At 35.0% G+C, this 20,980-nt stretch overlaps 3 protein-coding genes across 6 annotated transcripts; 1 reads left to right on the top strand and 2 right to left on the bottom strand.

Moving 5' to 3' along the window:
- Positions 1-94: 94 nt before the first annotated feature.
- On the bottom strand, positions 95-5,283 carry oct2 (organic cation transporter 2). Of its 2 annotated transcripts, none has more exons than XM_019120049.2 (11): positions 4,454-5,283; positions 3,783-3,886; positions 3,500-3,654; positions 2,958-3,126; positions 2,683-2,800; positions 1,789-1,895; positions 1,437-1,651; positions 1,237-1,345; positions 662-774; positions 473-572; positions 95-399 (listed from the first exon to the last, which is right to left on the bottom strand). In XM_019120049.2, the coding sequence occupies exons 1-11, from the start codon at positions 4,847-4,849 to the stop codon at positions 330-332; spliced, it is 1,656 nt and encodes a 551-aa protein (XP_018975594.1). In that variant the 5' UTR covers positions 4,850-5,283; the 3' UTR covers positions 95-329. The 2 variants fall into 2 exon arrangements, with proteins under 2 accessions (XP_018975594.1, XP_018975593.1); XM_019120048.2 differs by having other exon boundaries at positions 95-402; positions 4,454-5,281.
- A 2,079-nt stretch (positions 5,284-7,362) lies between these two features.
- On the bottom strand, positions 7,363-15,379 carry LOC109106796 (beta-taxilin-like). 2 transcript variants are annotated; one of them, XM_019120050.2, is made up of 10 exons: positions 15,231-15,379; positions 13,174-13,399; positions 12,954-13,045; positions 12,157-12,327; positions 11,569-11,763; positions 10,404-10,523; positions 10,131-10,205; positions 9,954-10,046; positions 8,774-8,869; positions 7,363-7,959 (listed from the first exon to the last, which is right to left on the bottom strand). In XM_019120050.2, exons 2-10 carry the CDS (start codon positions 13,379-13,381, stop codon positions 7,420-7,422), a joined length of 1,590 nt encoding a protein of 529 aa, XP_018975595.1. In that variant the 5' UTR covers positions 13,382-13,399; positions 15,231-15,379; the 3' UTR covers positions 7,363-7,419. The 2 variants fall into 2 exon arrangements, with proteins under 2 accessions (XP_018975595.1, XP_018975596.1); XM_019120051.2 differs by having other exon boundaries at positions 13,174-13,396; positions 15,231-15,357.
- A 1,105-nt stretch (positions 15,380-16,484) lies between these two features.
- On the top strand, positions 16,485-20,979 carry LOC109107421 (gap junction epsilon-1 protein-like). 2 transcript variants are annotated; one of them, XM_042743205.1, is made up of 4 exons: positions 16,485-16,540; positions 16,618-16,732; positions 19,455-19,637; positions 20,235-20,979. In XM_042743205.1, exons 2-4 carry the CDS (start codon positions 16,697-16,699, stop codon positions 20,628-20,630), a joined length of 615 nt encoding a protein of 204 aa, XP_042599139.1. In that variant the 5' UTR covers positions 16,485-16,540; positions 16,618-16,696; the 3' UTR covers positions 20,631-20,979. The 2 variants fall into 2 exon arrangements, with proteins under 2 accessions (XP_042599139.1, XP_042599138.1); XM_042743204.1 differs by lacking the exons at positions 16,485-16,540; positions 16,618-16,732 and adding an exon at positions 17,040-17,325.
- Position 20,980: the final 1 nt, after the last annotated feature.

Genomic DNA, 20,980 nt, shown 5'->3' on the forward strand with positions numbered 1-20,980 from the left:
TGGATGGCTGGATGTGAGTTATGACCATGAATATAAAACAGGCTACATCACCCAGAACATGAACAATGAAAAAAATATATAGACACATAAGATATTAAATATGAAGAGACACGTTTAATGAACAAAAGAAATATAGCCAACAAATAGGCAAATAAAACAATAAAAGTGTCATTTAAAAGGTCTGAATGCACCTATACTTTCATTTTTTCTTTTGGGTGCATATTGCATATATGATATTACACTAATTTTACAGTACTGGATATGCTATCAAACATAAATGTTCTGATTACATTTATTGTTTGCAAATGAAATACTTTCTAGGATGTTCTCTAGGTTGCTTTCATTGTTTCAATGTTTATTTCAGGAAACTGAGGCCCATCTTTTTCCTTGTGTTTGCGCCTGCTAAAGAACATATGACATTATTAACAGACTAAATTAACAACTATATTATTTGTGAACTAAAAACACCTACCTTCTCATATTTTCCACATCATCCACAGTTTCTGGCAGATCAACACCTCTCATTTCTGGTAAAAGCATCACAAGTCCACTGTACAGAACTGACATGGCCCCTGTATATAGGGACAGAGAGAAACGTGTCAATAAGAAAAACAAGGAAATTATTTGTGTTTCGATTTCTGAAATTGAAATGACTTCTCACCATAGACAAAGAGGGGAAGCTCTTGCCAAATACTAGCTAATCTGTACAGAATAAATGGAGCAACAATTGCCCCAATGTCACTGGCTGAGGAGCACACAGATACGCCTAAGTTTCTGTAACACAAGAAAATAAGTAAATTACTTGTAAAAAAGATTAAAATTTAATGCCTATTTAAAGACATACTACCTAGAAAAAGAAATACTAATCTAGAAAAGAAAGACAAACTTCAAGGCGATGCTCAATTGTTTTAAACATTAATATATAGATATGTTAAGTTTAAAGATAAGTGTTAAAAAATATGGTAACACTAGTTTAGGGACCAATTTTCACTATTAACTAGTTGTTTATTACCATGCATATTGCTAGCATGTTAGCTGATTATTAGTACTTATGAAGCACATGTTAAAACCTTATTCTGCATGACCATATTTTAGATCTCTTAATCCTAGTACCCACACCTAAACTTAACTATTAATAAGAACCAAAGTTAATTAATAGTGACAGTTGGTCCCCAAACTAAAACAGCATTAACACACTTTCTGTTTCATAGTCATTGATAAAACACTGATAAATACCTGAGCGGTGTTGGATACAGTTCTGCATTAGCAAAGTTCACAGTCTCATTCCCGATAGCAACAGCCAGTCTTCCAATTATCGCAACGGTTCTTTTCAGCCATGAAATATCTTGAAAAATAGATTGACAAACACTATGAACAAAACATTTAAACATTTACAAAAAATGCCAAAACATGTCTGGGGGTGTACTTTAGCTTACTCAGCGGAATAAATGGCACAGCCAAACAAGCGGCCCCTCCAATAAAACTGACTGTTGCCATGAGAGGGCGTCTGCCAATTCGGTCAACTAAGAAATAAAATATAATTCCAGTTGGAAGCTCCACCACAGCTGAAATGAGAAAATCCAGGAAAACATTGTCTCCTGTGATTCCTAAACGTAACACCAAACCCTGGAACACTACCGCGCCGGTAAACCTGCAGGAAGAGGATGCAACAAAAACAATAAATGTCACACTGCGTATGTAGTGCATTTGATCGAATAAGGTAATAGTGGGATTGTTTGAAACTGTTGCATAAAAAGGTGTATTCAGAGACACATACAGAAAGCTCACCATGCATATATCAAGATGAGGGTGTGTTTCCTCATTTTAGGAGTCTTAAATAAATCTTTATATGAAGGGCGAACAATTTCCTCTTGTTTTTCCATCAGAAGATCCATCTAAAAAATCAATAGTCAATATTTGATGTATAATATAATGTCATATTTTATTACCATTTTCTAAACTTTAGCAAATAAACTGTGATAATGTGAGAAATGTTGAAGGTGTCTGAAATTTTGGTTTGACTGTATATTTTATTTTTCACAGTGAAGACTATGCAGTGCTATTTTACATTTGATTATTCAGTTTCTGTACCTGGACACCTATAAACTTGAAAAAACTTTGTGTAAATAGCACAAATAAATAAATATAACGAACATACATTTTTTTTTTTTTTTTTTCAATAAAAATATATAAATCTTGAATGCATATCATAGACATTGGTTATACTATGTTATTTTTAGTGGAAAAAAATAGTGGAAAAAAGGATTCTCTTGAAGGCATTTCAAATACAGAATTCAAAATTTAGTCTGTTTATTAAGCCACAAGTCAACAAAAACTACTCAACAAAACTACCTTTTGCAAATATGTGTAAAAGGCAGCATGGAAATGATAAAATTGATGATAAAATAATAAATATTTAAGCATCAATAACACACTTACTGCAAAAAACTTAATGCTTAATGTAATGAAAAATGTTTTATATATATATAATATTTTTTTATTTTTTTTTGTTATATTTAAATATAATTATAAAAATGTCTAAATCTTGAATGTATATCATTTTGTAATTTACTTCCAAACTCATATGTAGGAACTTCCCAGAAGGACTTAAAGGCAGTAAAAACAAACAAACATTGATTATACTACAGCATCAAGTTTGATAAATAGTCTGAGTCTAATTACCTCTTGAAAGTCTTCAGGAAGTGATCTTTTATTGCACTTGGCGATGCTCTCAAGAATTTTTGCAGCTTCTTTTGTCTTCCTTTGTGACAGTAACCATCTGGGAGACTCTGGAATAACCCTGTTACAACATTAATGTCTGCCATATCCAGCAAATGATATATGATAGAATCTTACATAAAGATACCAATAACTTATGTTTACTGACTAAAGAGAACCTTCATCTCAAATGTGATTAAAAATCAGTCATAAATATGTTATTGTTCCATTGTAATTACCAGTGATAGATCAGAAAGATGAATGTTGGTAGAGTCATTGCCAGCTGTAGGTTTTTCCATGAAGGAATGTAATACGCCAGAGCCGGAAGGAGCACCAAACCCAACGAGTACAGAGTACGGGACATAACGGAGACAAATTTCCTGTTGTTTGATCCAAAGAATTCGATAACTGTTTTGAAAAAAGAAAATATATCAAGAAAACACATTCCTGTAGCTCACACGGCAGAGCATGGTGCTAGCAACATGATCATTAGTTTGGTTCCCAACGAATGCATTAACTGATAAAATGCATAACTTGTATGCAATGCAAGTTGCTTTGGATAAAAGTGTCTGGCAAATGCATGAATACAATATATGTAACACAAGTTTGCAATCTTAAAGCTCGGGAGCTTAAACCACTTGAACCTCAAAACAGTATTGGTGATCCAATTTTCAGATATAAATGACCAAGTAGTTATATTTAACTGATTTAGAGCTCTAGTCTGATGTTAATTAGTGTACTCAACAAATTACAGCTATAGTATGGCATCTTAGGTACCCACCCAATACATATGTGGCGGTCCATGCTCCTTTGGCGAAAAAGCCTTGCAAACATCGAAAGAACAGGAGGAGGGGATAATATGGTGAAAAAATAATGCATATCCCAGAAACTGCAAGGCCAAATATTGACGCAATAAAACAAGATTTTCTCCCAAACCTGTAAAGAAAAATGTTATTATTGTCAAGCTCGAGTCTTGAATGTGTTTATATCATGATAGTAAATGCCACTCGATTTTTTGATGCACTTTGAATATAACATGCTGATACATGAAAGATGAAAAATACCTGTCAGCTAGGTATCCAGTCACTAGGGCACCTATAAAAAACCCTCCAGCTAAGGATACCTGGTTCAGGTCTGCAAGCCAGGAGTCTTCGCAAACCAATGAAAACTGGGATACATGAGGACAACATTCAGATTAGGGCAAGAAAACAATGCTCTAACTGCAAAACTAATTAAAAACGTGCATGCGAGTATCTACATGTCACTATGCATAATTAAAGAGATTAGTCACTATATCAAGGAGTAGTCTCAAACGATTAGTCGCATCCAAAATAAAAGTTTTTGTTTATATATGTGTGTGTACTGTGTATGTACACATACGGTATATATTTTGAAAATATTTACATGTATATATTCTATTCATATAATTTATATTATATATACATATATTTAATACATAAAATTAACATTTATCTTAAATATATACATGCATGTTGTTTTTATATATACGTGTGTATTTATATATACATAACAAATATGCACAGTACACATAGATATATTATGTAAACAAAAACTTTTATTTTGCATCGTTTGACAGCACTAGAGCTGTGCTCAAGTTTAAACACTGATCAGTTACATTTTAAAGCCTGCAAACCCAAAGCAAGCAAGTGCATGTTAATGATTTGTTACTTTCACTTCAGTTTGGAGTCAAAGCTGGTACAATAACAACTCTCACCTCTGTTACAATGGTGCTCCGGTTCTCATTAAAGGTCCAGCCTTCATTACAAGAGGATAGATGTGTGCTGTCGTTGGTAAAAATTGACCGGTCGATGGAGATATTACATGTAAGCGCGCTCCCGTTCCAAAGCGTGTCAAACTTCGCGCATTTACTGAAGGCGCCGCGCGACCCCGTGCGGGGGACCGTCAGATCGCGGACCTGCTGCTCTGAGAAACCGCATTTCTCCCGGAGACCCGAAGTTTTACACCAGTGGGCTGGTGTGTATCCTAAGAATACAACTCCTATTAGCACAAATGCGAGTAGCGAAATAGGCAAAGACCCCAGGAGAGAGATCCTCTTCTGATACAACCCGAAGTCACCAGCGTGCTGCAGAAGTTGGTCAAAATTAGACATCTTTATAAGGGTTTTTAGAAGCGGTTTCTATAGTAAGCCCTGATTTATCATGCAGTCTGCTGTTGACACTTCAGTCTGGACGTTTGGTGTAGTGTACCGCGGATACTTCAGATTATGTCACGCGGAGGTGGAGTTATGAAACCTTGAGAACCTGTTCAAAGTTCCTTCGCGTCAGTCATTGTGAGAATCAACAGCCAGAATTTATTTGAGATGAGAAACCTGTGTAAAGTGTTAAAGAAATGGGATGTGTGAGATTTTTTTTTATACAGCCAGGGCCTGAATTTCTTTTGGGAAAAGGTGGCTCTTATGGGGGTATTTTTTTTAATTTGAGGGGGGAGTTAAGGTATTTTTTAGACATATTTTTTAACTACAATCATCCAACCTAAATATTTTGTCGCCCAGTGTATTTGTGTTTTATAATGTTGTTGATCAATATTTTTATTGTGAGGAAGATACTTAAAAAGAACTTTGATTTCAAACTCTGAATTGAATTTATTTTAACTAAAAAAGTCAAGTAAACAGTAATAAAATAAGAATAGATAAATGACAAGCAATGGCACAAACAAAAACAATAACAAGATGTGTTTGTCGGGTAGGTAGGCTATAGCCTAACAGTAATATACAGGTACAGAAATAACACAGAAACTTACGGAGCCCCGCACATGGCATGCAGGAAAAAATAGAGGGCTAAATCATGCGCACGATTTACTAATTCGTTCCCTCAATGTACTAAAACGTGCACACGATTACTATTGCGTTCACTCGATTTATAAATTGTGTGCACGATTTACTAATTCATTCCCTCGATTTGCTGAATCGTGCGCACAATTTAGCAAATCGAGTGAACGCAATAGTAAATCGAGGAAACGCAATAGTAATCGTGTGCACGTTTTAGTACATCGACAAAAATAATTATTAAATCCTTCATCACAATTAACTTATCTCCTCATAAACTTAAAATCCGTTTAACTTTAAAAAAACAATTAATATTTTCAAATTTTAGAAAACACAGGTAACTCTTCAATGTATAAATAAGCTTATTTAGGTCGCTGTCTCTTTAAGACCGATCATGATCAGATCTAACTGTTCTACAAGTGTTGTTTCTCAACTGTTTAGTATAAATCGAATGTTTACTTGAATACTCATCAAGACGGGCATTTGGACATTTTTTTTTTATGTATTTGGCCGTTTACACTCTGTGAGACGCAACACAACTTCATTCTCTAGTAGCGTGCTCTCGGATGCGCTTTATGTGTGCGCTCTATGTGTGCGCGCTTTGGGTGTGAGCGCACAGAAAGAGGTCTCACAGAGAGCGCGCAAGTACTGAATCGAGCACTTGAGTGTTTAAAATTGTTCGACTCAGAAGCACGTGCAAACGAGACACTCCATCATCTATCCAGAGCGTCTTTCATGCTGAAAGATTTGTGGGAATTTCCCGCTTTACAAAAAAATGGAAACTGTGGGAATCAATAGAATTATGCGCGATCCCCGTAATCCTGCACCGAAATTCAAGACCTGTACTAGATATAAAATGTGCCTATTTTTTACCTGACAGATATCAAACAGTTGTGATGAATCAGCTGACTCTGGATACAGAGTGGTGGCCTGCGTTTTTTGCGAATCACAAGAAGGTGTTCGCGTTTGCTGTGATCGGATTGGCTGTCATATATTTGGAGGTGGGGCTTTGGAAGAAGGGCCGTGTAATTGTCTGAAATTGCTTATATAGCAGTGTTAGAGACTGCCAAGACACTTTTGCATTCTTGACCATTTTTTAGACCAATTCTGCCACTCCCAAAAAAGCAATTAAGCAATTAAACCTTCCATAACGTAATTTAGGAATCTTGTAAATCCAGTTAAACATATTAAACAGTAGCCTACTTGTTTGTAGTTTCATTATACAGTCCAACGCCCACAATAATCACAATGAATAATTAATGCCTTGCATAACTGTTAAATCCTGATGTAATTCATCCACGTTTTTTACATTGTCGCAGCTACAACGTTCTTTAGATAGGCTATGAATACAGTGAAATGAAGATTCATTCATTTAGAGAATGATTTAGAGAATGTAATTTTGTTGTCAGTTTTGCGTCTTTTTTCTATTTAAGACCTCTAAAATGATTTGACCAATTAAAAGTTTTATTCTAAATCAAAGCAACCGTATGTATGATCTATGATTTAAAATTTTTTACAATGTTTATACATCTGCTTTGGCCCTAATATTTTGTTATTGGTTCTTGTAACATAATACGTACTTCACGAGGGTTTCTAATTATACTCACCAAAGTTCATCCACAGGTTCTCATCTGCCAACTCGAAAAACAATTTCACAAAAATATGAGTGAAATTGGAAATAATTGGCTATTATTTCAAACATAAGTTTCTCCAAATGCATGCACTGTATATAACCATTTTTTGTATAACCTCACGTTTTATAATGACATCTATCATAAAATACATTATACTACATGAATGCATGCTTTCAAAGTTCAAACAAGCGCGATACACATGGATGTAGTTGTATAAAGTTTATTTGTGAATGTGACAAACTGACATTGAGATGAGTCTGTCTAATCCACCGACTGCATGTCTTTGTCTCTGAGCTCTTGATGTTCTTCAGACAGTGTGTCTGTGACGGTCTCCTCTGTGAAGTTGAACTCTGTGTCAACCTGTTGCTCATCCTGAGTGTCGTCTGCGCTCTCAACGCAGCTGTTTGAGTCCTCGTAGGCCTCTGGTGGCAGATGGCGGTGGATGGTGAACGCTGTCGAGAGTTCCTGTAGCCGAGCTTTCTCTGCCTTCAGGTTGGCGAGCTCTTTGGTCAGCAGCGTCGCATCTGCGGGAGACTTATAGGTTGGTTCAATGATGGTGTTTGCATCTTGAGTGACCGCTTCTGTTGAGACTGTCACTTCCTCCTTAGCTACTGCCACTTCCTCTGTAGTTTCCTCAGTAGTGATTGGCTCGCTAGCAGCCGAGTCTTCGGCTACAGGCTGTTGTGACCCGTGGAGCTTCTGATACAGGGTCTTCCTCTCATCCTGAAGCGCTCTACACAGATTCTCCAGTTTCTGGGTCTTCAGGGTGATGAGTTCAAACTCCTTCTCCTTCAGCGCTTTCTGCGTGAGAAAATCTTGATCATATTTAATCTGTATCTACTATAAAAAATTCAGCAGTACTATTTGGGTGAAGATTTATTCTCTTAATTCTCATTGTACAGCTGATAAATTCTTAAAGTGCCCCTATTATGCCATTTCCAATATTGCCTTTTAATGCAGTGTGTAATGTAGCTGTATGTGAATGTAAATGATCTGCAAAGTTGTAAAGCTGAAAGTGCTCGATAAATAAAGTTATTGTCTCCCGAAAATAAAGAATCGACTCTGTACAGCCTAGACGAGTCTATAGTAATTCGAATCCCACCTCCGTGACAGCTACACGTCACGGGGTAACACATTTGCATAATGTGCGCCTATGTTCTACATTGGCCGGCTGCAAACAACTTGACCCGCCCACAAACACTTCATTCTACTGACAACTGCTTCTCTAATCTCTGTTAATTCAATGCAGGATTCACAAAACGCTTGCTGTTGAAAGATGGATCAGTATCCTGTTTATTTGCACCAGCTTCTCCACTGAATCACAACCAGTAATTATGATAAATAATAGATGTTTATATTTTCTATAGAGCGTTTAAAATGCAGAATTATTAGAATAGGCATATAGTTTCCAACACGCGCTGATCGCAGAACTTTTAACATCCATGGATCCATTGCACGAAAGTTTGGAAAGTGGAAAAAGTTTCTTTAGATTATTAAATGGTTAAAATGGGCTCTTATAAGAACTATTTACTAAAAGGTTCTTAGGAGAACTTGATATGGTTAACTGATTTCAGCCATACTGATGTATGATTGATACATAACCTGAGCAACTTACATCTGCAACCATATCAATGAGACCTTTATTGCAGCCATCAAAACGGGATTTCCAGGCCACTGCCTCCTTCTCCAACTTCTTCATCTTCTTTGCCATCTGTAAGACAAATCAACATCTTAACATGTACATCAGACAGACAGCAGGCTGCTTAGTGTTTTTTAGTATTTCTAATCAAGTCAAGTCACCTTTATTTATATAGCACTTTTAAAAATACAGATTGTGTCAAAGCAGCTTTACAGTAGTGTGTAATAATAATACCAAAGAACAGCAGTAAACACTCAATTTCAGTTAAAGTCAGTTCATCTTCTTATAGTATCATATTTTCACATTTCACATCATATTTTTATTCAAATTTTGAACTGGCTTTTATTTTTAAATTTCAGTTTTCTTTTTAATGTTAGGTTATAGTTTTAGGAAGTTTATTGTGTGCATTTGTCATATTATTTTTATTATAATTATTTTAAATATTACTGTTTAGGTTTAATAATTTTTTTTATTCCTGTTATAGTTTAGTTTAAGTCTATTCATTTCCAGTTAGTATTTTTAGTGCTTCAGCTGAAACATAGGCAACATTTCTAATTTGTGTTTAGTTTTAAGTTTTTCACCTAATTCATTTCAGATTTATTTCAGTTTATTTCTTTTAATTAACATAATTCAGAATTTCAGATATTTAATTAACAGAAAGGGTTTTATTTTATTTTATTTTTATATATTACTGTATAGGTTTAATTTATTTTTAGTTAAGTTTTAGTTTCAGTTTTAGATTTATTCATTTCCAGTTAGTAATTTTACTGCTTCATCTTAAACTTATTTTAGTTAGTTGGCAATGCAACATTTCTCATTTTCCTTTAGTTTAAGATTTTCTGCAAATTTATTTTTTAGATTTATTTCAACTAACAAAAATGTTTTTAATAGTGTAAGTCTTAGTTATCAATAATAACCCTGATTAATATGCTAGAAATGAACCCTAATGTTCTGTTCAGGGTCTGAGAGACACACAGAAAATTGATGCATTTAATGTGAGACTCTAAACAAGTTTCAACAGGTTTGAAAGGTTTTCCATATTGGACCTAACCACATTTCTGAAAAGTATGTGCTGAAGTTTCAGGGGGGTTGGGTATGTATGAGGATGATATCAAAAAATTTGAAGAACAGATTTTATTATTTCAGAGATATACACCTTGTCCATGTCCTGTTTGAAGCTGGCATACACATTGTGGCTCTTAGAAACCGTTCCTTGGAATTCATCAAACTTCTCAGAATATACTGCAAGCTGACAGAAAAGAAATTTGTTAATTTCTGAAGAAATATGATTTGAGAGAACAATAGTAATGTGTATTATTTGATGTAAATTTACCTGAGCCTTCATGTCAGTCTCTTGTCCTTTCAGAAGTTTAACCTGTATTTTGGCCTCTGCAGTCTGCTTCAGTAACTGGAGAACAATTATAGATCGGAAGTACAGTAAGTAAACAATCTCAGAAAACAACAGTAAACTTATTTCAGGAGTTACCTGCATTGCACAATGGCAGTAATGCATTGTTTAAACTTCACTGGACTCAAACTAGCAGAAATGTAATTTGTGCAATAAAAATATGTTTTACTATATGAAATCTTGAGATGTTTTACTCACATGTTCCTTCTCCAGCTTGTGTCTCTCCTCAGCTTCTTTGAGCATCATGTTAGCCTGTGTGAGTTTTGTCTCCAGTAATTTCTGCTGCAGGTCTCTGTGCTTGAACACTTTTTCAAGATTCTGCATGAAGGTCAAAAGACAACCTCTCAGTCTTTATTAAATGTATTTATTGCCACCACATGCTATTTAAAGGAATAGTTCACCCAAAAATGTAAATTTGCTAAAAACAAAATGTACTTATCCTGTAGGTGAGTTTGTATCTTCAAATGAACAGGTTTGGAGATTTGTAGCATTACATCACTTGCTCAGCAATGGATCCTCTGCAGTGAATGGGTGCCATCAGAACAAGAGTCCAAACATCTGATTAAAAACATACTCCAGTCCATCTATTAACATCTTGAGAACTACAATTAATAATAAAAAAAAAACTAGTCAGTTTAAAAAAAGTTAATTTAATTATTTAATTTATTTTTTAATGTCCATTACACTCCAGTCCATCTATTAACATCTTGTGAGGTGAAAAGCTGCATGTTTGTAAGAAACAAATCCATTATTAAGATGAATCATCAAGGCATTTTAGGTTTTAACTATTGCGTCTTGCAAAAATAGTCCATAATCCATGATAATGCTTCCTCCAGTGAAAAAGTCTTTCCCCTGTTGTCCTCTCACATCAAAATCTACCCATATATGTTTAGAATGGTTTTGGACTGTTTTCACTTGTAAACAGTGCTTGCCTTGATCTGTGCATATTTCTCGCCTGATTCAACAGTTTGAAGTTGTTTAAAAATATCGTAATGGTGGATTTGTTTCTTAAAAAACATGCAGCTTTTCGCTTCTCAAGATGCTAACTGACGGACTGGAGTGGATTATTGTGATGTTTTTATCAGCAGTTTGGTCTTTCATACTGACGGCACCCATTCACTGAAGAGGATCCATTGGTTCATTGGTGAGGGATTCATTGGTAATGCTTAATTTCTTCAAATCTGTTCCGATAAAGAAACACACTTATCTACATCTTGGACAAATTCATTTTGTTTACCTTCATGTGATAAAATAACTAACACCGAAATAAAAATTTATAAAAAAAAAACTATGTGGACTAAATTTAAAAAAAGTTAAATTTAATTTAGTTTTATTTTATTTTTTTAATGTAGTTTTCCCTCACCGCCTCTCGCTGGTCATATTTAGATATGAGGTCCTTGAGTTTCTCAGCCAGGTCGCTGTTCTCTTGGCACAGTTTGTTGTTTCGGCTGCTGTGCTCCTCGATCTGGGCCTGGATGTCCGTCAGCGTGCTCTGGAAATGGGTGGTGATTTCCTTCCGCTTCAGGTCATCTTCACGGCACCGCTGTAGAGTTTCCTCCTGCAGTTGTCAATGTTTTATAGTTTTAGTAAAAATAACTTTATCTTTTGTTTAAAATGTTTTTATTATTAGAGTATGAATTCTTTATACTTTCTACAAATTCAATGTATTACTTGTTATTTGTGAAATTATTAGCAATTTTGGAGTGAAAATTGTTTTAGAGTAAACCCTACAATCAGTTTGTTTCAGTGTATTGTGATTTTGCATAGTAAAAGACTGTGGTTTCAGTGTGACTTCTCAATGTTGAAATCTAAGAACGTTTCAAAATGGAAAACACGATACACTTTTGGTTTTTAATATTGATTGCAGGTTTTGATTTGTGCTCATTAGCAGATACCGGTGGTTCAAACAAGCTCAGATGTTTTAACACAACCATATCCATGATATTGTCACCTTTAGCGTCTTGTTGTGTCTTTGCAGCTCTCTGCACAGGCCTTCTAGTTTGCTGCGGGCCAGAACGGCTCGGCTGTGTTCGCTCTGAAGCTGATCCTTCTCCTTCAGCACCTGGAGAAGTTTCTTCTGCAGGACCTTCAGCTGTTTCTGGTCCGAGCGGTGCTCCTCCAACTGTAGGTTACATGTACACATAATATAATTATGATCTCTTTTATTTAAGAGAAAGCCATCTCAATATAATATCTCAAACCATAAACTGAAAAGACAGCTTAGAAAGTTTTATGGAAATTACTTGATATATTTTTTTACTAATTTATTTATTTATTAATTTATGTGTTTATTTCATCATTTATTTATTTTACTATTATTTAAATATTTAAGTTTTTTTTTACGTTGGAATGATAGAAACAGATCATAAAAGGTATGAAAGCGCATCCTTGTGGCACGGATGATTATATAACTTCGCTGTATATAACCCAGATTGCACGTCTGATGGCAGATGGAGTATTCTGACGACAACTTTCATACCTTTTATGGACCTTGACACTGTTATTTATGCAGTCCATGAGACAGTCACAGGCCTCCTGGTTTTCATCCAAAATATCTTAAATTGTGTTCTGAAGACAAACAAAGCTTTTACTGGTTTGGAACAACATGGGGGTAAGTGATTAATGACAAAATTTTCATTTTGGGGTGGAGTATCCCTTTAACTAGTATTTTTAATGAGGATAGCTTGTTAAAAAGTGTAATTTATTTTTATATTTCAAAGGCGGAAAATTGTTGATGATTGTACTCACCAGTTCAGCGTGTTTTTTAATGAGAGCCTCCAGTTTCTGCTCAGGGCTTCCGAGTTTATTCAGGCTCTGCATGAGCAGCATGGCTTCCTTCCCTGTGATTAGTTACACAATGTTGTTTGGTTGCACAATTTGATAGCGTTAAGTAGGAAAATAATTTGATTTAATTGATCACTAATGACATTTCAAATAGAGTTAATGGAATATCTTGCATGTGACTCACCGAGGCCTTTCAGCATCTTCTTCTCCATTTTCTGGTCTTTGGTTTTGTCTGGAACTGCCTCTTCCTCAACATCCTCAGCCTCACCTGGCTGTTCGCTCACCTGATAGGTGCTGATGATGTCCTCCAGCTGCTGACTCAGATCCTCGGTGAGGTCATGGGTCACTTCAGCCTTGGTGTCACCATTTGTAGACTGGGAACAGCTCTCCATTCTGATGGAAGTCTGCTACTGAGAAAGGATATAGACAGTCAAAGTTGATGAGATAAATCTGTTTGCTTTTAGACTGAACAACAGAGCCATTCACATCACAGGTTTTGATTCAGATTAAATGTTGTTAGTACTATAAGTGTGATTCTTTTCTTGTTTTTTCACCTTGAAACAATTTTCACATAGAAATTGCTAGTAAATTTCACAAACAATTCAAGAAACCGCAAGTGACACATTAAAATAAACAAGAAATTTGAACTAGAATGATTGAAATAGTGTTTTCTAAAATGTACTCCAGTAATCTTTAATTTATTTGCAACTTTAAAAAATTATTTTTATACAGTGTGCTTTTATATTGTTTAATGTGATGGTAAAGTTTTCTGTTTTTGGAGAAAAACGTTTAACGTTTTATTTAGAAGTTAGTCTACTTTGATTCATAAAATACAAAGAAATACATCTTTTTAATATTTTTGTGAATTAATGAATTATAGAAATTCTTACTTTTAATACTATTTGTAAAAAAACGAAACCATTTTGTAAAATGTTAGGCATGATCCCAGCAAAAAAACTAAATAAATAAAATAATATAAATTATTTTTAGAACATTTTTAATGTTCCCATTAAGTTATGAAAACATAATTCGTAAATGTTCTCTGGACATTCAAAATGTTGAGTTTTTTAAATGTTTTAAATTTCTTAGTCATGGGAATGTTAACAAACATTCCATTTTATCATTTTGAAAAAATTATGAGGATTTTACCTTTGAATGTGAATCTGAACATTCTGAAACAAGTAATAACATTTAAAAAAAGAAAGATGAACATCCAACTAAAATATTTTAGAAAAAAAAAACATTCCATGAGTGATGTAAATGCAGTTTTTGTGCTAACGTTTAAGAACATTATTAAAGACCACATCATTTTGAATGAACATTCTGTTCCTGTTTGTGGAAGAACGTTTGTTCATAGCTTTGAGAGGCCCTTGCCAGAACTTTCTGAGAACGTTCCCTGTAATGAAATGCAATAGCAGGGACAGCAATTTTTGGTTCTAAAGTAATGAACAAATTGTATACATAAAAAACCCAAAGATATTGTGACGTAGAAATTCCATGATTGTATTACTATTCAAAAATAATTTCAAATGAAACATAATTTAAACTTTAAAACTACAGAATCTTTCTTAGAACAGTTCACACAGTCAGATCAGATCATGAAGTGCAACGACAGCTTTATGTGTATTTGCTCTTAATTATTGTAAAGATCTGTTTGGGGTTGTTTGTCCTCTGACTGTCTGTTTACCCTGCTCATCTGGTTAAATTTAGCCACTCTGTCCATGCTGATAACTCCCCCTTTCACAAGAACAGCACATGGCACCTGTTCATGGCCTGGAGTCTATTTCAAGAGACTCTCAATATGGTCAACTTGTCTGTTTATTCCCCAGCATGTCAGCGTTTATGAGTGTTCAAATGATATGTTGTAAAACTGCATTGCACATTTAATAAAAAAATAAAAATTTAAATTAAATGCAAAATAGTTTTAGATTTCAGAATGTTTTTCTGCCTTCCAGCTGACCTACACTGAACCTTCACGCATTTGAATATATTTCCATTCCTCTTGCTCTGATATGTTCAAGGATTCAACAGACACACAAGATTTTAACATAGAAATTGAGTCTAAAAACACATGCTGTGTTGCACTGAAACATGCTTTTCATGCTGAGCACATGTCGATATATATATTTACCTTTACCATGTGACAATCAAACATGCAGTCAAACTAGTCAAGTTTTAAAAGCTATGAAGACAGTGCATGAGATGTTGGGTAAAATTCAGGAGACGTGAGGAAACGCTTACCAGCAGGAGAAGTGAGGGAGTGAGTGAGAGGAGCAGAAGCTCTCAGAGCGGCTGACAGGACAAACGCAGCAGCTGCAGAGGCAGACAGACCTCAAAATAATCAGGATGGATCGTCTAACACGCTGAGACTCAAACCATGCTCTGTAGATTGAGAATATCTGCGTGAATTCTGTCAAGCACTGTCTGATTGTTGTGAAATCTGTAGACAAGGCAAAAATGTTCCAAAACCAACCAGAGCATTTTAGAAATTGTATACTATAATAGGAAGTTGAGAATCTCATGAAATGTCAAGAAGTCCAGGTGTACTTTCTTTTCTTTTTTTTTTTTTTTTTTTTTTTTTTTTTTGCATTGTGAGATTTGTAGTTTAATATAAATTAAGCATAATTTCTCACTCTAATAACTTGATGTGGGATAAATAAATTATGAGTGTGTGTGACTGGTTGGTTGGTTGTATTTGTGGTTGTTTTTTGTTTTGTTTTTTCATTGTACAAGAAAAACACATACAAAGACATTATTAAAAAAAGTATTAATATTGTTAGGATCACAATATTGTAATCAGATATGTTTGGTATGAAAATGTATGCAAAAATTTTTTTATTTCACAAATGTTTTGTGTTTTCCCTTTGTTTTAACTACAACTGTTTACAATATTATATAGTTACAGTTAATTATAACTTATAATTTATGCTTATTTAAATGATATTATAATATGGAATTGAGAACCTCATGAAATGTCAAGAATATGTCATATTGCACTTTATTGATTGATTGATTGATTGATTTGATTGATTGATTGATTGATTGATTGATTGATTGATTTTTGTATTGTGGGATTTGTTTCATGACAGCTAAGTATATTTTCTTTCCATTATTTTCATGTAATAAAAAATTCTCATTAATTTATCATGGAAAAAATGTAATAATATTATTTAAATTGTATAAAAAGTATTTGTGCAGCATGTTTGTACTCATGGTACTACCTTCAGTCTATGCTGATTTCAAATTAAAAATTACTATTCTGCAGTAATGTGCTTAATTATAATGAAATAATGAAACAAATGCAACATATTAAAAAAATATATACATTATTTTAAAAAGACCAAATAATTTGAAATGTATGCATGCACAGTAAGCATACAACACCAATATTTACTTCAAAAGTTCTTCATTATACAGTCCACTGCAGTTCTTCTAGTAACCAATGCCCTGAGCAGCACAGATATTCTGACCAAGCCTCCATTAAACTCAGTGTGAAAAGAATCTATCAGCAGAGCCCGGCTCTCAGAGCGGCACGTTTTCAGGATCGCACGGTATGACCCTCTGTTTGCATGGAATTGCACAGATTGCATATGAAAGCCATATGGATAAATGCTGATCTTTTCATTAGTGGCTTCATCAGCTTTGATATGTGACGGCGCTGGGACAGACAATTGTTTCCCATGAGGTCTTGCTTTATGCTTGGTTAAATGTGGAGGATAAACTGTCCACTTGGGATCAGGCTGGTAAGTTTACAAAATATAATCAGAATAAATGTATTTCTTGTTTGTTCATTCTGGTGATACTTTTTAAATCAAACTAGAAAATGCTATATGCAAAAATGACTAAGTATGCATGCATATTTGCATATGCATGCAACTTCCAAAAAAAGGCATAAGCAATATTTTGAAAACATTTACAAGCTTGTTTTGAAAACATCAGCTATTGCATTTGTTTTATTTCCATGTCTACATTTCTTTAATTTCACTTTAAGCCTTACATTTGTTATATTTGTGTCAGCTGTTGCCCCTTTATGCCTCAAAGGCCTGTTTTTTCTGCTGATGTAGTTGAATGGGGATTATGTGTTGACCACATGTCCAGTCCCTTTGTTTTTCCCTTTTTGTTGTCTTTTTGTACCTCGTGGGTAAATGGAGGAAGGTAGAGCAGATGAAAGGGAAATATGCAGCACAGGTCAACAGGAGCGGCAGCGTTTGAGCTGGAGCTCAGCAAAAGGCATCAGGTCTGAAATGAGGGCAAAGCATTACAGAGTAATTCAACTTAAAGAAAAAAAATCATTATCATGTCCTTAAACTACATCAAGAACTTCTATGAGGGATGTGTAAGTATAAGGCAACGTGTGTTGGTTTCATTTTTATATTATTTTTTCTGATGTTTCACTATTTTTGTAGCAAAATCAAAAAAATCACATTATTAAGTTTTCTGCATTTTAATAGCCAATATTTAGTTTTAATGGATGCTTCATACTAGTGACAAAATTAAGTCAACAGATTTTTTTTTTATTGTTTTAGAGAACATTTGATTTCAACAGTTTTGTTTGTCTCAATCTTCAGTAAAGCAATCGTGGAATTTCTAAACATCATGGGTGAGACAACAGAATTCATATATATATATATATATATTATATATATAGCAATCGTGGACACACAACATATTAGGTACACCTTGCTCGTAGCAGGTTGGACCCCTTCACAAAAGACTCACCTTTTTGCCTTCAGAACTGCATTATTCTTTGTGGCATAGATTCAGCAAGGAGTTGAAACATTCCTCAGAGTTTTTGAAAGTCCATATTGACACGATGGCATCACACAGTTTCTCAAAGCTGCAAAATTTGTCGGCTGCACAGACCTGTCAGAAGATGGGTACACTGTAGTCATAAAGGGATGGACATGGTCAGCAAGAAAATATCCCCCACACCATTATACCACCACAATAAAATGAACTCATTGTCATGTTCAGGAAACCAGTCTGAGATGATTTGAGCTTTGTGACATGGTGCTTAATCCTGCTGGAAGTAGCTGTCAGAAGATGGGTACACTGTAGTCATAAAGGGATGGACATGGTCAGCAACAATACTCAGGTAGGCTGTGCGTCTTTCAAATCCCAAAGCGATTGCTCAGGACATTTGGTACTAAGGGGCCCAAAGTGGGTACACTGTAGTCAAAATATGGACCCAGCAGAAATATCCACACATTATTATACCACCACCAGCAGCCTTAACCATTGAGACAAGACAGGATGGATCCATGCTTTCATGTTCTTTACACCAAATTCTGACCCTACCATCTGAATATCGCAGCAGAAATCAAGACTCATCAGACCAAGCAACGTTTTTCCAATCTTCTGTTGTCCAATTTTGGTGAGCCAAATGTGCAAATTTCCTGTTGTTAGTAGCCTCCGTGCTGTAGCCCATCCTGAGTTAGCTGAACAGGAGAGTTAGCACTCCGGTGTGGTCTCCTTCCTGACTGCTGCTGTAGCCAAGCCCGAACCCCCAACTGCTCCCCGCTTCAGGGTTCGATGTGTGTGTGAAATGACTGAGGGTGCCCTTGAGTATGGGTCAAAGCACCGAACCCCCACTATCATCTCTAACTCTGCCCTCCCTCGGCGCCGCAGCATAAATGGTTGTGCTGCCCACTGCTCCGGTTAATTGTGTGTTTGTTTCATCACGGTGTGTGTGTGTGTGTTCACTGCTGTGTGTGTGTGTTTTTACACTTTGGATGGGTTAAATGCAGAGCACCAATTCTGAGTATGGGTCACCATACTTGGCTGTATGTCACGTCACTCACTCACTATCATCTCTAACCAGTCTGCCCATTCTCCTCTGACATCAACAAGGCATTTTCGTCCACACAATTGCCGCTCACTGGATATTTTCTCTTTTTCAGACCATTCTCTGTAAACCCTAGAGAGAAGTGGTTGTGGGTGAAAATCCAAGTAGATCAGCAGTTGTTTTTGAAAATGCTTAGACCACCCATCTGGCACCAACAACCATTCCGTGTTCAAAGTCACTTAAATCCCCTTTCTTCCCCATTCTGATGCTCGGTACAACTACATCAATAAATCATCAACACATGCACCCTCCAGAAGTTTGCGCTCTGCAAGTTGAGTTTGCTGCAATGTAACGCCTTGTGTTGCTGATTAGGACAATTTGTGTTACCAAGCAATTGAATAGCTGTACCTAATAAAGTGGCTGGTGAGTGTGTGTGTGTGTGTGATATTTGTAAGTATACATATAATATATATATATATATATATATATATATATATATATATATATATATATATATATATATATATATATATATATATATATAGAATATTGCTTATATAATTATATAGTATTATAGATATAGGCTATGTATATATATGTGATATACCTTGTTTGATTCGTGGTGCTATGTTGTGACGTACCCTTTTTTTTATCTTGTTTGATTCGTGGTGTTTTTGTAGCTCCGGCCTCCAACTGTGATTGGTCAGTTCCACACCCTGTTTTTCGGCTCTGTGCGCATGTTCTTTCTGGGCGTTCTGGGATTTGCGGTTTACGGGAATGAGGCCCTTCATTTCAGCTGTGACCCCGACAGGAGGGAGCTCAACCTCTTCTGTTACAATCAGTTCAGACCTGTAACACCGCAGGTAATATTGCAAAAACAGATGGAAAGCTTTAATGGAGTGTGAGATTAAAAGAAAAGCAACAGCTAAGTTTTATAATTCATAGTTTCCATTGGCTTAAACTATTTGTACAATCATTTTATGGTTTTATTTTATTTTAAACTTAGGCTATCTAAAAAAAAAAAAAAAAAGTTATTTAATATCAGGCTTTATTTAGGAAATGTACTGTTTTCTGTTTAAATATATTTTAAAATGTAATTTATCCCTGTAATGCAAAGATCATTTTTCAGCATCATTACTCCAGTCTTAAGTGTACAATATGTTTAATTTTATTTCTTTATTTATTTTTTTTTTAAATCTTGATACATTACCCTTCAAAAGTTTGGGGTAAGTAAGATTTAAAAATGTATTTATTCAATTAATTGATCAAAAGTCACAGTAAAGACATTTATATTACAAAAGATCTGTTTATTTTCTTTTTCTTTTCTCTCTCTCTCTCTCTCTCTCTCTCTCTTTTTTTTTTTTTTTTTTTGCAAGAAAGGTTTACAAAGCTATTTACTATTTACAAAAAATGGACCTACCTTACAAAATATTCATTGTGGAAAACTTTTGTTTTTGCAGGTGTTTTGGGCCCTGCAGCTAGTGACTGTTCTTGTTCCAGGGGCCGTATTCCATCTGTATGCGGCATATAAAAACATAGACCAAGAGGATATTCTGGAACGACCAACATACACAGTGTTCTACATCATTTCTGTACTGTTACGGATCGTCCTGGAGGTGGCAGCATTCTGGCTCCAGAGTCGTCTCTTTGGATTCCTGGTTCATTCGCTGTACTTCTGTGATGCCAGTTCACTGGACAAGACATTCAACTTCACCAAGTGTATGGTACCTGGGCACTTTGAAAAGACCATTTTCCTCAGTGCTATGTATATTTTCACTATTATCACCATGATTTTGTGTATGGCTGAGATTTTTGAAATCCTCTGCAGAAGGCTGGGCTATTTAACACATCAATGACCAGCTTAAAAATAGCACACAAAAGAATGCAAATGTATAATAGACTGTTTTCATAGAATCAAACTGCATACCTTCCATCCATGTTTTGACATTATTTTCTACCTCACTGTGAAACACTGTAAGAGGCAGAAATAAGTGCTTGTAAATATTTTGCACAATAATAATCTACAGTTCATTTGACTTATTCTCTAAAATAATCAATGACTTGTTTTGTAATGAAATGTCACCGTCTTGTGTATTATTGTAGATGTATATTTCATTATAAATATTAAACTTTTTGCCAAAATTGTTATGCTTATTATAGAATTAGCGATTTAGAAAAATACAAAATAATGCAAAAAGAAGCAAAT

This window comes from Cyprinus carpio, chromosome B17 (assembly GCF_018340385.1).
Source record: "Cyprinus carpio isolate SPL01 chromosome B17, ASM1834038v1, whole genome shotgun sequence".
In the NCBI taxonomy this organism is placed as follows: domain Eukaryota; kingdom Metazoa; phylum Chordata; class Actinopteri; order Cypriniformes; family Cyprinidae; genus Cyprinus; species Cyprinus carpio.

Excerpts from the sequence above, each read along its gene's own strand:
- oct2 (XM_019120048.2), bottom strand. The coding sequence starts at position 4,849 with ATGTCTAATTTTGACCAACTTCTGCAGCACGCTGGTGACTTCGGGTTG. Across the intron at positions 3,655-3,782 it reads ACTGGATACCTAGCTGACAG|GTTTGGGAGAAAATCTTGTT; the intron begins GTATTTTTCATC and ends TTTTCTTTACAG. Across the intron at positions 1,346-1,436 it reads TGTGCCATTTATTCCGCTGA|ATATTTCATGGCTGAAAAGA; the intron begins GTAAGCTAAAGT and ends CTATTTTTCAAG.
- LOC109106796 (XM_019120050.2), bottom strand. The coding sequence starts at position 13,381 with ATGGAGAGCTGTTCCCAGTCTACAAATGGTGACACCAAGGCTGAAGTG. Across the intron at positions 10,047-10,130 it reads AGACTGACATGAAGGCTCAG|CTTGCAGTATATTCTGAGAA; the intron begins GTAAATTTACAT and ends CTTTTCTGTCAG. Across the intron at positions 8,870-9,953 it reads TCAAACAGGACATGGACAAG|ATGGCAAAGAAGATGAAGAA; the intron begins GTGTATATCTCT and ends TTTGTCTTACAG.
- LOC109107421 (XM_042743204.1), top strand. The coding sequence starts at position 17,287 with ATGTCCTTAAACTACATCAAGAACTTCTATGAGGGATGT. Across the intron at positions 17,326-19,454 it reads AGAACTTCTATGAGGGATGT|CTCCGGCCTCCAACTGTGAT; the intron begins GTAAGTATAAGG and ends GTGTTTTTGTAG. Across the intron at positions 19,638-20,234 it reads TCAGACCTGTAACACCGCAG|GTGTTTTGGGCCCTGCAGCT; the intron begins GTAATATTGCAA and ends TTGTTTTTGCAG.